We start from the raw sequence: 13520 nt of genomic DNA on the forward strand, positions 1-13520 counted from the left end.
CCATGTATTGCATACATTTCCTTGGGTGTGTGGGCTCACTGGCTTCAAATGCTGCAGTTTAAATGTAGATGACTTAGTTACAGAACATCACCGAGAGGGACTTCATTGGACTTGGGAAACCTGCTAGACCCAGGTGGTGACCACAGACCGTCCTACTGACTTCTCCCAACGGGTCTCCCGTCCTACAGATAAACAACCTTGACTGTATCTTCGGTATTTTCAGGTGGTTTACATCTTGGAGAAGAAACATTCCCGTGCAGCAACTGGCTTCCTCAAACTCTTGGCTGATAAGAACAGTGAGCTGTTCAGGAAATATGCCCTGTTTTCTCCCTCGGACCACCGAGTGCCTAGAATTTATGTGCCTCTCAAGGACTGTCCCCAGGATTTTGTGACCCGGCCGAAAGATTATGCCAACACACTGTTCATCTGCCGCATCGTGGACTGGAAGGAAGACAGCAATTTTGCCCTGGGGTAGGTGATCTCTGGCAGGGAAAACCACAGATCCCAGACAGAGCTTGGTTTAGGTAAACTTCAGGTAAACTTTTAAAATGTATTTTAATTGTTATTTCTTCATTGAAACATGGCTACTTGGCATAATTTGATCCTGGTGTTTCTGAAATGGCCCTTTGCTCCCACCTCAGCTGGTCACCTCTGCGTTCCTTGAATTTGCCAAGCGATCACCTTTTTTGTTTGTTTTCGTTTTTTTGGCATAAAACATAAGAACATTCTGAGCCTCTGTTTATTTCCTGTTATATAATGAATCCTGTTTGTACTTGTGGACTTGCAAAGGATTCATGGCATCAAATAATCAGAGCCCTCTTTTTCGACACTAATGTTAAAATATTGAAATTCTAGGCATATTCAGGGGACCTCAACCTCCCATGCTTTAAAATATGAATGTAAAGGTATGTTTGAATGCCTTTTTGATCTTTCCACCATTTCAATTATGGCATTAAAGATTAAGTCACCCTACCATAAGCAAGGAAAGAGTTCTGTGTTTTTAGGGAAACATTCAGATTATGTGGCCACAAAGCATCATGGCTGGCCCCTTCATTGTAATCTGAGGAAACTGCTGGACCCAGCTGTTTGATCAAATGCTCTGTCCCTTTCCTTCTTACAGTTGGTATTCATTTGGAAAGAAAAGCAATATTAAGCCTTAGCTGTAATCTGTAGCCCTTTATTATGGATGGTGTCTGGTTTGTGCTTCCCAGGCATGCGGGCTAGGAAAGTTTGCTGTGGCACTCACTTTGCGTCTCATTTGGGGACTCGTGCAGGATGGACCCTCCTGGGAAGGTCCTGTGGCCGCAGGGTGGGGATGTCCTCATGTTTCTTCCACACTTCGCCTCTTCCGGCTAGCGGAGGTAAACCAGATCGAACCTGCGTGTCAGACCTGATGCCGTTTAAGAAACCCTGCCCCGGGCCGCCGTCTCTGCGCTGTGAAGATTGGTGTGATTTATGCATCTCAGGGCCACTCCAGAACGGTTGTACTTTCTGTTTTGCTCTCAAGTGCTGTGGTTGCAATGTCATCATTTTTAAGCCTAACTCATTATCCAAAAGTGACGTCAACCCCTTGAGCCCTAAGTAGCCCTTCTCAGAGGCTTGCCAGTTTCTCACCATCTGCTCAAAGGGCTCTCGATAATGCCTGTGCCACCTGGCCCCTGGCGATTGTGCCCGCCACACTCTGCTTGGCCGTGGAAAGGGAACACTTTCACATCAAGGCAGGAAATCCAGCCTTATCTTTTATCTGCCTTGCTGTCATATCCCATTGTGTAGACTGATTGGGCTCCTTCCTCACTTTGCAAGTTGTAAGGGTGTAGTCAGGAAATCTTGACTGGTTGCTCAAATGGCCCCTCAGCTTCCTTGTTTTACAGCCCGGCCATTACTTCATCAAGAACTCTTTTCTTGTGGATAAAGAACAACAGTAATCCAGAAAGGAGTTAGGCCTTTGAAGCAGCAAGGATGTTTGTTGACGCTAAAGAAAGAATATTAAAATATACTATAATCATATTAATGGTGTTCTTTTCAAAATACAAAAATCCGAGGAGTCTCATAGTTGGATGGAAAGCTGCTTTTGCTCTACCTTCTTACCGTAAAGACATTAAACATTGTCTTTTATGGAAATAAGCCTTTTGAAACCTTTGTAGAAATGAGAAAATTTATCTTAAGAAATAAAATGTGGCAGGTTTGCATGATGAAGTTCTCAGCCGACGTCTGTCTCCTGAGGGGTGCGGGCTGCAGCTGTTGCATGTTGGTGGTCTCCGGGCCGTTTGGTTCTGGCTATCAGTTACTGATCTTTAGGAGCTGAGGTCACTGTTTCCCCATCAGAACATGCTGTGCCGTGACTGCCTGGGCTTCCTCTCGCATCTTTGCCAGGTTTGGACCAGGAGCTCGAAGGAGGTCCTTGCTATGGGTGTGAATGTGTGTGGTTTGCTTCCATAGAAACTCTGCCTAAAAGCCAAGTTTAGCCAAAATGCCTGCCTTTTGAGTTTCTCCTCTGTCCCTACACTCTATCCTTGGTTTTTGTTTGTTTGTTTTTTGTTGGTCTTTCTGTCTTTTAGGGCCATACCCTCGGCATATGGAAGTTCCCAGGATAGGGGTCCAATCGGAGCTAGAGCTGCCGGCCTACGCCACAGCCACAGCGATGCGGGATCTGAGCCGCATCTGCGACCCACACCACAGCTCATGGCAACGCCAGATCCTTAACCCACTGAGTGATGCCAGGGATCAAACCCGCGTCCTCATGGATGCTAGTTGGGTTCGTTAACCACTGAGCCATGACGGGAACTCCCCTACACTCTACCCTTGGAAGTATTGAACTTCTGCCTATATAATGGCTATGAATTAATCAAGTCTGAAGTCCTTTACTTCCTGTGTAACGTCAGTTCATGAGGCGGGTGTTGACCGCATGTTTGGTCACTGCTATATTACATGAGAAATAAAAAGGTGAACAAGCTGTAGTTTCTTTACTTAAAGACCTTGTAGCTGGATGCAAAAGGACTTTACATAAATGTCATAGGATTCATTTGATTCTCAGAAATGGAATTCTACTTGACTTAATTTAAATAAAAGTGTGCTTACTATAAGAAACTGGTGTTCTTCTGAAACCCAGGGCAGGAAGTGTAGGCAGGTGTCACGAGGAACTCAGAACTGATGAGGTGGCAAAGGAATTCACAGCTTCTCTCTCAACCACCCTGAGCAGTCCAGCCACCGCAGGTATCTTTTCTCTGCCCCTTTCTGCCCTCGAGCTGTAGTACTCTGCTTTTCTCTACACAGTAGCCATCTACTTGCTCAGTAGCATTCATGGCCCCTACATGGCACTGCCAGTCCTCCACAGGTCACACACTGAAGTCTAGATCACAATGCAGAATTTCTAGGGGAGGAAGTCTTTACTGGTCTGTTGAGACAGTTATTTTCCCCGGTCAATAGTTTTAACCAGAGGTGGGGGGGGCCAAGGTCCCACGATCCACGGCCCAGTTACCAGACACCTCTCTGGCAAGGAGTGTGGAGAAAGCAGATGGATTGAATGGCCTATCTCTTTGAGTCTAACAATAATATGAAGCAGAGTGTTGTAAGTTCTTCCACAGGTATAAAATTATTTTTCTGGAAGTTTAGAGGAGGCTGATGAATGGGGAAGTCCAGGATTGCCTCTTTGCTAAAAAATTGCCCTGAGAGTCCAGGGCGGGTGGGAGGGGCCATGACCAGAAACAAGCAGTAGGCTCTCGGCCTAAGATGAGATGGGAGAACCTGGAATAAAGAAGCTGCAGTGAAGGAAGCAAAGGAATAAGAAGCTTCAGGGGAGATGAGGAAGATAGTTTTCTCAGACGTGATGACTGATTTGAAATGGGGCATGAAGGAGAAGGACAGAACCTTGAAGTCTCAGGCTTCTGACTCGGGTGACGGAGTAGGTAACAGTGGCATTTAATCATGACTCACCAAGAGCATCTCCTGCTGTTCCCTTCACTTATACCCCATGGCTTGCCTTTTCATCACTGTGTTCACAGATCCGAAGCTGTGCACACTGCACTTCCCTTCCCAGCAGTGTCTTTCTCTTCTCCCCAGTGTTGATTTAGTGAAATACTCAACTCTGAAACTTAGCAGTTATCCACTTGAAAAGGGTTCCCTGGCTCTGAGTCCTCCATCATGGATGCTCCCATAGTTTCTTATGATACCATTCCTGTAGCTCTCATCTGCTTGTGTTATAATTACTTCCGTAAATTATTTACTTTACCACGCGCTCTTTCGGGACAAGGATACTCAGTGAGTGTTTGCTGGCTGGTCCGATGGGTAGATGAAAATGATTTGATGACCCCGAGGTCTTCAGCCATGTTGATTAGCGAGATGTTATGCCGTAAATCAAGCTGGAGAACACAGGAGGACCTTAGAACAGAACGTGACCAGAACCAAGTTTTTATGGTTCAGAATCAACACTGATAACAACGTGTAGTCCACATATAAACTCCGCTGAAGAGCCCCGGAGTTAGAACCTTTTAACAGACTGGCTCGGTAGACTGTGCACATCAGCAGAGCAGATGATTTCAGTAGCTTTGGAAGGGGCCTCAAGGAGGCGGTCAGTCTCGGTGCCCCTCTTAAGTGGAAGCGTTGCTTCTCTGGCACTTTGGAACCTCCAGTTAAGAGGAGGCTAAGGACTATTATAGTACTCTAGATCTCTGCTTGTTAAGAGTTATTTTTCATCTTGGAATTGTCGGAAGAGATTTCACTTGAGCCGTATTCACCTCTGGGCGTCACATTTTCATGACTCAGTCCTGTATTGCTATCAAAAACCTAAAGGTTAGCTGGTCTTAGTGAACCCTTACTGGCTTTTGGGAAACACTGCATTTTGTTACGTATCGCAACATAATTAGTACTTTTTATATTTAGTACTGGACTCTTTTTCCAAGATAAGCCCCATTGGCTTCCTTGCTGGAGTGATTTATAATTATAAATCATTATAATTAATCCTTCCCTGGAATGATTTATAATTATATAATCAGACTTACATTATTAAAGAGTTTCCCAACTCTCTCTCTTTTTTCTTTTTGCTTTTTAGGGCTGTGCCTGCGGCATATAGAGGTTCCTGGACTAGGGGTCAAATCAGAGCTACAGCTGCCGGCCTACACCACAGCCACAGCAAGTCGGGATCCGAGCCCCATCTGCAACTTACACCACAGCTCAGGGCAACGCTGGATCTTTAACCCATTGAGCAAGGCCAGGGGTTGAACCCTCAACCTCATGTTTCCTAGTTGGATTCATTTCCCCTGCGCCACAATGGAAACTCCTCCCAACTCTCTTAAATCATCTTTCCCTTTAGACAACTCTTACAGTGGAATTCGTGCCTCTCTTTTCTCAGACCTTTGTGAAATCTGCAATCCTAAGGTCTAGAGTTTACAGTCCCAGCCTTTCCTTCCAGGATGTCATGAGCATGGAAATATCAAGGTCACTTTCTCCTAGATTGGTCATGATTTCTCTTTCTGGAATATTTAAGGTTAAATCTTGAAGAAAACGGAAGAGTTTTACAGCAGCTACTGTGAGGAACACGATAGTGTTTCCTTGGCAACGCCGAAGACTGACCGAAGCCCTATGACCTGAATTGACCTAGAGCAAACCGACGTATTTATATTACTTTCTCTAGCAAACTTTGGTAGCTTTAAGGGATGAGAAGGAGGAAAATGAGTAGGTCGGCGCGTGGGTAGCAGGAATGAGAAATTTTGGCTTGAATGTGGGATTGTCTAAGCTTAATGGGAGACTCTAAAAATGAGAGATAGAGAATGGGTCTCAGTACTGCTCATTTTTCTTTTTATTTATTTATTTATTTATTTATTTTTGCTCTTTTCATGTCCACACCCGAAGCAGGTAGAAGTTCCCAGGCTAGGGGTCAAATCATAGCTGCAGCTGCTGGCCTGCACCACAGCCACAGGAATGCAGCATCCGAGCCACATCTGCGACCTACACCACAGCTCACAGCAACACAGGATCTTTAACCCATTGAGTGAGGCCAGGGATTGAATCTGCGTCCTCATGGATCCTAGTCGGGTTTGTACCCAGCTGAGCCACAGCAGGAGCTCCAGGACTGCTCGTTTTAATGAGAGTGAAGGGCAGCAGCTTCCACTGGAGAGGGCGACTGAAAGGAGATGAAGGGGAGACCTGACTGGCCATGTACGGAGGGGCGGAAGCGGCTGGCGGGGAAGGGCGTCTGTTCTGGTATCTTCTTCAGCTGCCCCTTTACACCCGTGCGGTTTCTGTTACCAGACAATCAGGAATATTTATGGACTGGCGGAAGTAAATACTTTGACTCTCAGGTGTGGTGGTTCTCAGATTGCTTATGAGGTAGGTAGAATTGGGGAGGTGGTCATTCTATGACATTAAATTGGATTTAGGAAAGTGAACCAGTAATCAGGGTGACAGAAAAAACAAACAGGGTAAATTAGTTTGTTTCATCGCCTGCAGGATTAGCAAATTGAAAAATAGCTCTATCCAGTCCTTCCCCCTGTGCAAAAAAGTTATTTCACCTTTTCACGAGAATGTTCTTTATCTGAAGATTCTTCTGAGAAGAGGCTATGTTGCACAATCCTGAAACCGTGCATTAGCAAACTTGGGCCTTGTAAGTCCTTTTCAGGTGGTATGGCCCTCACTTGGCTGGTGGACAAAAAGCAAATCAGGCTGAGGAGGGGGCTCTTTTTTGGTGACTGTTGGGCTCCACCTGGTGGCCTATAAAGATCAGCTTTGGAAAAATCGACACCTTTTTTTGGCGTCCTGGCCAAAAGGGAGCAAAGGTGAAACGAACGGAGGAGGATGGTCCTGATGCGGGCTTCGCCCACGACATTGTCTCGTCCTCGCACCATGTGCCGTCGTTAGCACTTCTTCTTCCCTGGTGGTTAACTTCGTCCACAATCTTCTTGAAAATATTATTTTAAAATATTAGAGAATGTTAGCTACCATCAGGCTTCTCTTTTACTCCTTAAATGCTTTTAGTTTCTTTGCTTCCTTCATGTTAACATCAAGCTCTTCTCTCTCATTCTTTTTTTTTTTTTTTTTTTTTTGGCCACGCCCAAGGCACGCAGAAGTTCCAGGATCAGGAATCAAACCCAAGCCAGAGCAGTGGCAATGCTGAATCCTTAACTGCGAGGCCACCAGGAACGCGTTCATTCTCAAGCTTTAAGGTCTTCCCTAAGATCATTCAGGGTTTTGAGCCTTGCTTCTTTCCCACATTCTGTCATCGTTGATGTGCCCACACTTTTCTGAAGTTCCCAGTGCGGTGTTTTCTGCCTTTTGCTGTCGTAATACTGAGCCAGAAGACAGAAAATAATGTGTTCTGTCCTCCTGGCTCTAGAAAACAATACCTAAAATATCCAGCTCCAGTATTTGCCACCCTTTGTTTTCACTGTGCATTGTTGCTGATATCCTGGGCCCGAGGTACAGCTACGTTTGCTCTCCATTTGCAGATTCTCAGGGAAAATGCTACCATTGTATCTGTTTGCATGAGGTTTCCAAGGTGGGCCAACATGCACGAGAGCACTTATGTGAGAGCGATAATAACAGTGAGAATCACTGCACGAATGTACGACCACCTTCCTGTATATAGCCTCGTTTTAAGGCTAAAATTTTATAAGGATATGTGGTAGAGAAAGGAGGGTGGATGAGTTGGGACACTAACGTTCATTGTTATGTGTTCCTGTTATCTTTAAGGCAATTGGAAGGACTTTCTTGTCTTCATTTCATGTATCTGTAGCTGGTCCCTTCCCTCAATAAGAGTTTTGCTAGGATGTTACCCAGAACAGTGACCCGAATGCTTATTTACATAGAATGTTTACACACACACGCACAGCTCCCTCCTAACAACTGTACGAAGTTGGGGGTGTTTCAGCTCTGTTCTGATTAATTTTAATTCATGGATGGTGAATGGGAACAGTATTTGTGGAGGAAATCTGGTGAATGAGAAAAATTGAGGTAGTGATCATTGTAAATTATTCGGTATGAAGAAAGCTCTATATCTCAAAATTATTTATTGCAGTATCAAAATTTAAAAATCTGGAGTTCCTGTCATGGCGCAGCTGAAACGAATCTGACTAGGAACCATGAGGTTGCAGGTTCGATTTCTGGCCTCTGTCAGTGGGTTAGGGATCTGGTGTTGCCATGAGCTATGGTGTAGGTCCCAGACGTGGCTCGGATCTGGCGTTGCTGTGACTATGGTGTAGGCCAGCAGCTGTAGCTCTGATTAGATCCCTAGCCTGGGAACCTCCATATGCCTTGGGTGTTGCCCTAAAAACCAAAAAAAAAAAAAAAAATTAAACATCTTATTTTTTTCTAGTACACACATTCTTTTTACTATTAAAGTTATTTAAAATATATATTATAGAAAGTGAAAAATTTCCAGAATTTTATCCCCTGAAATAGTCACTATTAAGGGTTTGGTATATATTTGTCTAAAATATTGTTTTAAAAATATTTATTAATATTAATTACAAAATGTGTTTCACAGATAAAAGGGTATATGTAACATGTAATTTTTGAATTGTGATATTTAAACCAACTCACGAACTCACTACCCAGGTTAGGAAGCCTGTCACAATGCTGTTGGTGCTCCCTGTATGTTCTTCTTTATCCTAACCCCTAATTTTCCCCCAAGAGATAGCCATTGTTTCAAACATGTGCTTTTTCTTTCTAATTTACCAGTATTTATATCCCTAAAAGTATTAGTTCTGCTTATTTTGGAACCTTATAAAAAATGTGGAGTTCCCTGGTGGCCTGGCGGTTAAAGGATCCAGTGTCGTCCCTGCTGTGGCTCAGGTTGCTGCCGTGGCGTGGCTTTGATGCCTGGCCTGGGAACTTCCACATTGCTGTGGGCGTGGCCAAAACCCCACAAATACCATGCTATACATACTCTTCTGCGGTTTGCTTTTTTTTCATTTAGCATTATGTATCCAAGATATATTCATGTATTTCATTCATTTTAATTCATAATATTTCCATTTCCAGAAAAATGCTATAATTTGATGTCGAGCAGTGGACATTTGGGTTGAACCGAGGTTTTGGTATTATAAACAACGTTCCTGCGAATATTCCAGTACTTACTATCTGACGTTTCTTTAGGCTCTACTTAAGAGTAAAATTGCTGCATCTGTGCATGTTTAACTTTACAGCTTTACAGCCAAATCATGTTCCAAAGGAGCCGCACCCATTTTTTTTAGTCCTACCAGCAGTTTTAAACTCCATTGCTTCAGTTTCTTATCAGTACTTGACATTGTTAGACTCTTCAATGTTTGCTAAGCAAGTGGGTATCAAATGGTATCTCATTGTGATTTTAATTTATATCTTCCTAATTACTGATGAGATTGAGCATCTTTTCATATATTTATGGTCATTATGTTTCCTCTCCTAGAAAATATCTTTATGTCTTTGCTCATTTTTTTGGGGTTACTTTTTTGTTCAGATAACTTAGATTTATAGAAATTGCAAAAATGGTACAGAGTGTTCCTGTATACCCGCCACCCAGCTTCTCCTTATGTGAACATCTTATGTTAGCCTAGAATATTTATCAAAACTAAGCAATTAACCTTGGTAAAGTACTATTACATAAAGTATAGATCTTATCAAATTTTCCACAAATTTCTTTTCAAGAATCTGGTCCAGGATCCTACATTATAGTTGTCATGTCATTGTAGTTTTTCCAATTCGTGACAGTTTCGCAGCCTTATCTTTCATGACCTCTATTTTTTTGTTGAGGAGTACTGGTCAGTGATTTTGCAGAAAGTTGTTCAGCTTGGGTTTGTCTCATGTTCCTCACGATTAGATTGAGATGAGGCCGTGTGGGGACGGACACCACAGAGTGATGCGGGTCATGTCGGGACACATGGCGTCAGTGTGCACGCCGGTGATGTGAACCCCGGCCACGTGGCCAAGGCGGAGTCTGCCAGGAGTCCTGACTTACTGTTTTCCTTCGTAAATATTAGGCTGTCTCTGGGGGGATGTCGTTTGAGGCTGTGCAGTTCTTTTTCTGTTTAAACCTTCACCCGCTCATTTTTACATTCTTTTTTAATTGGGCATTTACTTTTTTGGAGTTTAAGAAATGGTCTAGAATATAATCATTCGGCAGGTAATAATATGGAAAATATCTTTTCCTTAGTTTATGAGTTGCGTTTTCATATTCTTAATATTCACTTCTGAACAAGCACTTTTTTTTGTTTTTTGTTTTGTCTTTTTGCCTTTTCTAGGGCTGCTTCCCACGGCATATGGGGGTTCCCAGGCTAGGGGTCCAATCGAAGCTGTAGCTGCCGGCCTACGCCAGAGCCACAGCAATGCGGGATCCGAGCCGCGTCTGCGACCTACACCACAGCTCACAGCAATGCCAGATCCTTAACCCACTGAGCCAGGCCAGGGATCGAACCCGCAACCTCATGCATGGTTCCTAGTCGGATTCGTTAACCATTGCGCCACAACGGGAACTCCAGAACAAGCACTTTTAAGTTGCATTTTCTAACTTTTTAGTGCTAGTGTATAAAATTATGATTAATTTTTGCATATTAATCCCATATCCAGCCACCTTGCTAAATCCTCTTATTAATTTTAATGCTTTGGATATAGTTTCCTTTGGCTTTTTTAGGTAATAATCCTAAAATTATTACTGAAATTAGATAATAATGATAATCCATATCATTGGTAAACAGATTCGTTTCTTCCTTTTAAATCCCTTTTATTTTGTTTTCAAATCTTTCTGAACTGGAAACTCACAGTTGGGAAAGAGATATCTTCCTCCATTAAGTAAGGACAGTTCAATTTGGAGTGATAGAAATAGCAGGCATTTTTTTCCTGTTCCTGATTTTTTGGATATATTAATAATTTTGCTAATGTGGCAGCTGGTTGTTGAAGGACTCAAGAGTTTACCTAAATCCATGTCTTTGGGTTATGACTTGTTCGTTTTTACTGCCTTCAGTTTTTTTAGTTTCCCTTTGGAGTTTCAAGGAGGAACAGAGTGCCTTTTTTTTCCAGGCTAAAAAGCATTAGTTTGTTTATTCCTTTATTCATGCAACCATCATGTGTTGGACACTTAAGATAAACATGTCTCAGTGTAAGATACGGAAACAAAGAAATGTTTCTCTCCTTTAGGATGATTCTCCTCATCTATTAATAAATAAGAGATATACCTCAAGTGCTGTGACACAGCCTGAAAGGGACATGTGCCAGAGGGGAGAGAGACCCAAAGCAGAGTGTGACAGTATGACGGAGAGCTGCTTGGGGGAAAGGGATGGCTTCTCCGCCTTGTTGCTCTATTCCATGGTGGTGAAATGAGCTTATTTTATGCTTTGCAGGCCTAAGTCAACATGAAAGTCCTAAAGGGAGTGCCTTTAAGATAGAAATACATTGCTTAAGGAAGGAGCCATTGATAGTATTTTTATGCCCTGGAACCAACCATACCATGTCAGTGTGTATTAAATATACGATGTGAACGGTCCTGAGATTTGATTTTGGGGAGTAAGAGCTTGGTGTTTTCTGTTTCAGAGTCAAGGGAAGAAAAAGGAATTTTGCTTCTCATGGAATATACTTTAAAATGGTTTATATCAGTTAAGATGCTTTTAGCACCCCATGATAGAAAACCCTGACCCAAAGTGACTTTAAGTAATAAGGGAATATATTATCTCACATGAGTGGAAGTGCAGAGGTTGTGCAGGCTCCAGGCTTGATGGTATTATCAGGTTGCCCTTTGCTGTCTTCATTGATCCAGTAGTGGATTCTCTGTGGCCGTGAAGATGGCGCCTGTGTGGTCAAGCCTCATGCTTTCCTGAGCACATCCAACCAGGAAGGTGGGAGTTCTGTCCCGCCGTGACATTGGTTACAGTCTCCGGTGGAACTGTGCTCTGATTTTGTTACAATAATGGAGATGTAAAGGTGAGATGAGTGCCTTCTGCGAAAAAGATTCAGTTTCTGTTAAGAAGGAGGAAGAGGGGAATAAATGGTGGTAAGGCAACCAGTACTGGGCACCGTAGTTTTATTAGATAATCATAAATGTTTCCATGAAATTTTTTTTTTTTTTTTGGTCTTTTTAGGGCTGCACTTGCGGCATATGGAGGTTCGCAGGCTAGGAGTCTAATTGGAGCTGCAGCTGCTGGCCTATGCCAGAGCCACAGCAACGCCGGATCCGAGCCACATCTGTGACCTACACCACAGCTCATGGCCATGCCGGATCCTTAACCCACTGAGCAAGGCCAGGGATCGAACCACAACCTCATGGCTCCTAGTCAGATTCGTTTCCGCTGCACCGTGATGGGAACTCCATCCATGATTTTTAAATTAAAAAATGTTACAACATTAAAGGAGGTTTAGAAAATAGAGAAAAGTCACCCATAATTCTCCCTCTCTAAAAACGTTAACACCATTCCCTTTCAGTCTTTTCATAAATGTTTTTACCCAGTTAAATTGTACTATACCTAAATACATTTTATTTTTTCATTTTATATCATCGTCATTTTATATTGCTACATCTTCAGAATTATTTTTAAATGCCTAATAATCAGTTGAACAAAAATGCCATGATTTAGTTTATCATTTACCATTTAGTGGAAATCTAGATAACTTCTTTTACTTATTTGTCTCAGTTTAAAAAAATAAACTTTATGTTTTAAAACAGTTTTAGATTTACGGAAAAATTGTCACGATAGTACAGAGAGCTCTCATATATCCCCCTGCCTCTAGTTTCCCCTATTGTTAAAATGTATTATTGTTTACATGTAGCATGGTAGATCCATTACAGTTTTTTTGGCTGTGGCATGCAGTGGCTTGATGTGGGATCTCAGTTCCCAGACCAGAGATTGAACCCGGCTGCAATGGTGAAAGCGCCCAGTCCTAACCACTAGACCTCCAGGGAACTCCTGATCCACTACATTTAATAAACTGAAACTAATACATTGACTAGGGTCCATACTTTTATTCAGAAATCCTTGATTTTTAAAAATCCTTTTTCTGTTTGAGGCTCCCATCTTGAATTACCTGTGCATCACCCTTAGTTGTCATGTCTTCTTAGGATCATCTTGGCTGTGAGCGTTTCTTATTTTTGAAGAACGTATTTCAAAGTAGGTTGTTTTTTAAGAGAATTGCCAGGCATTTTGATGCAACAATGAGGCCTAGTTGCCCTAAAGCGGCTGTTACCATCTTTTCAGTAAATAGAAGATAGAAACTACTTAGAAAGTTGTAATATTTGAGCCATAATTCATGAAATGGAAAATAATTGTCAGTATTCATTTATGTTTTTTTATTAAAGTATAGTCAATTCACAATGTTGTGTCAGTTTCTTTTGCACAGCACAATGACCCAGTCTCTAACACACACACACACACACACACACACACACACACACACACACACACACCATTCCCTTTCCTATGTTATCTTCCATCATGGTCTGGATATCAATATTCATTTAAAATAATATCAATATTCATTCAAAATAAAATTTACGCTGAAATTAAAATAAAATAAAATAAACAAATCCTCTGTAGGGCAAGTATACAATGGATAAGTCACTTCCCTAC

General features: G+C 42.4%; 1 protein-coding gene across 4 annotated transcripts in view; it reads left to right on the forward strand.

The window, feature by feature from the left end:
• The window catches only part of DIS3L2 (DIS3 like 3'-5' exoribonuclease 2), a 364222-nt gene that overhangs the window by 157828 nt on the left and 192874 nt on the right, over positions 1–13520 (forward strand). For all 4 annotated transcript variants that reach the window (XR_007134111.1, XM_047773760.1, XM_047773762.1 and 1 more), the window contains one exon: positions 224–471. Coding sequence is in view for 3 of the 4 variants with exons in the window: in XM_047773760.1 (XP_047629716.1) it covers positions 224–471 (248 nt within the window). In the remaining variant the exon portion in view is untranslated. The remainder of the gene's footprint in view (positions 1–223; positions 472–13520) is intronic.

Source organism: Phacochoerus africanus, chromosome 3 (assembly GCF_016906955.1).
Source record: "Phacochoerus africanus isolate WHEZ1 chromosome 3, ROS_Pafr_v1, whole genome shotgun sequence".
Lineage (NCBI taxonomy): Eukaryota > Metazoa > Chordata > Mammalia > Artiodactyla > Suidae > Phacochoerus > Phacochoerus africanus.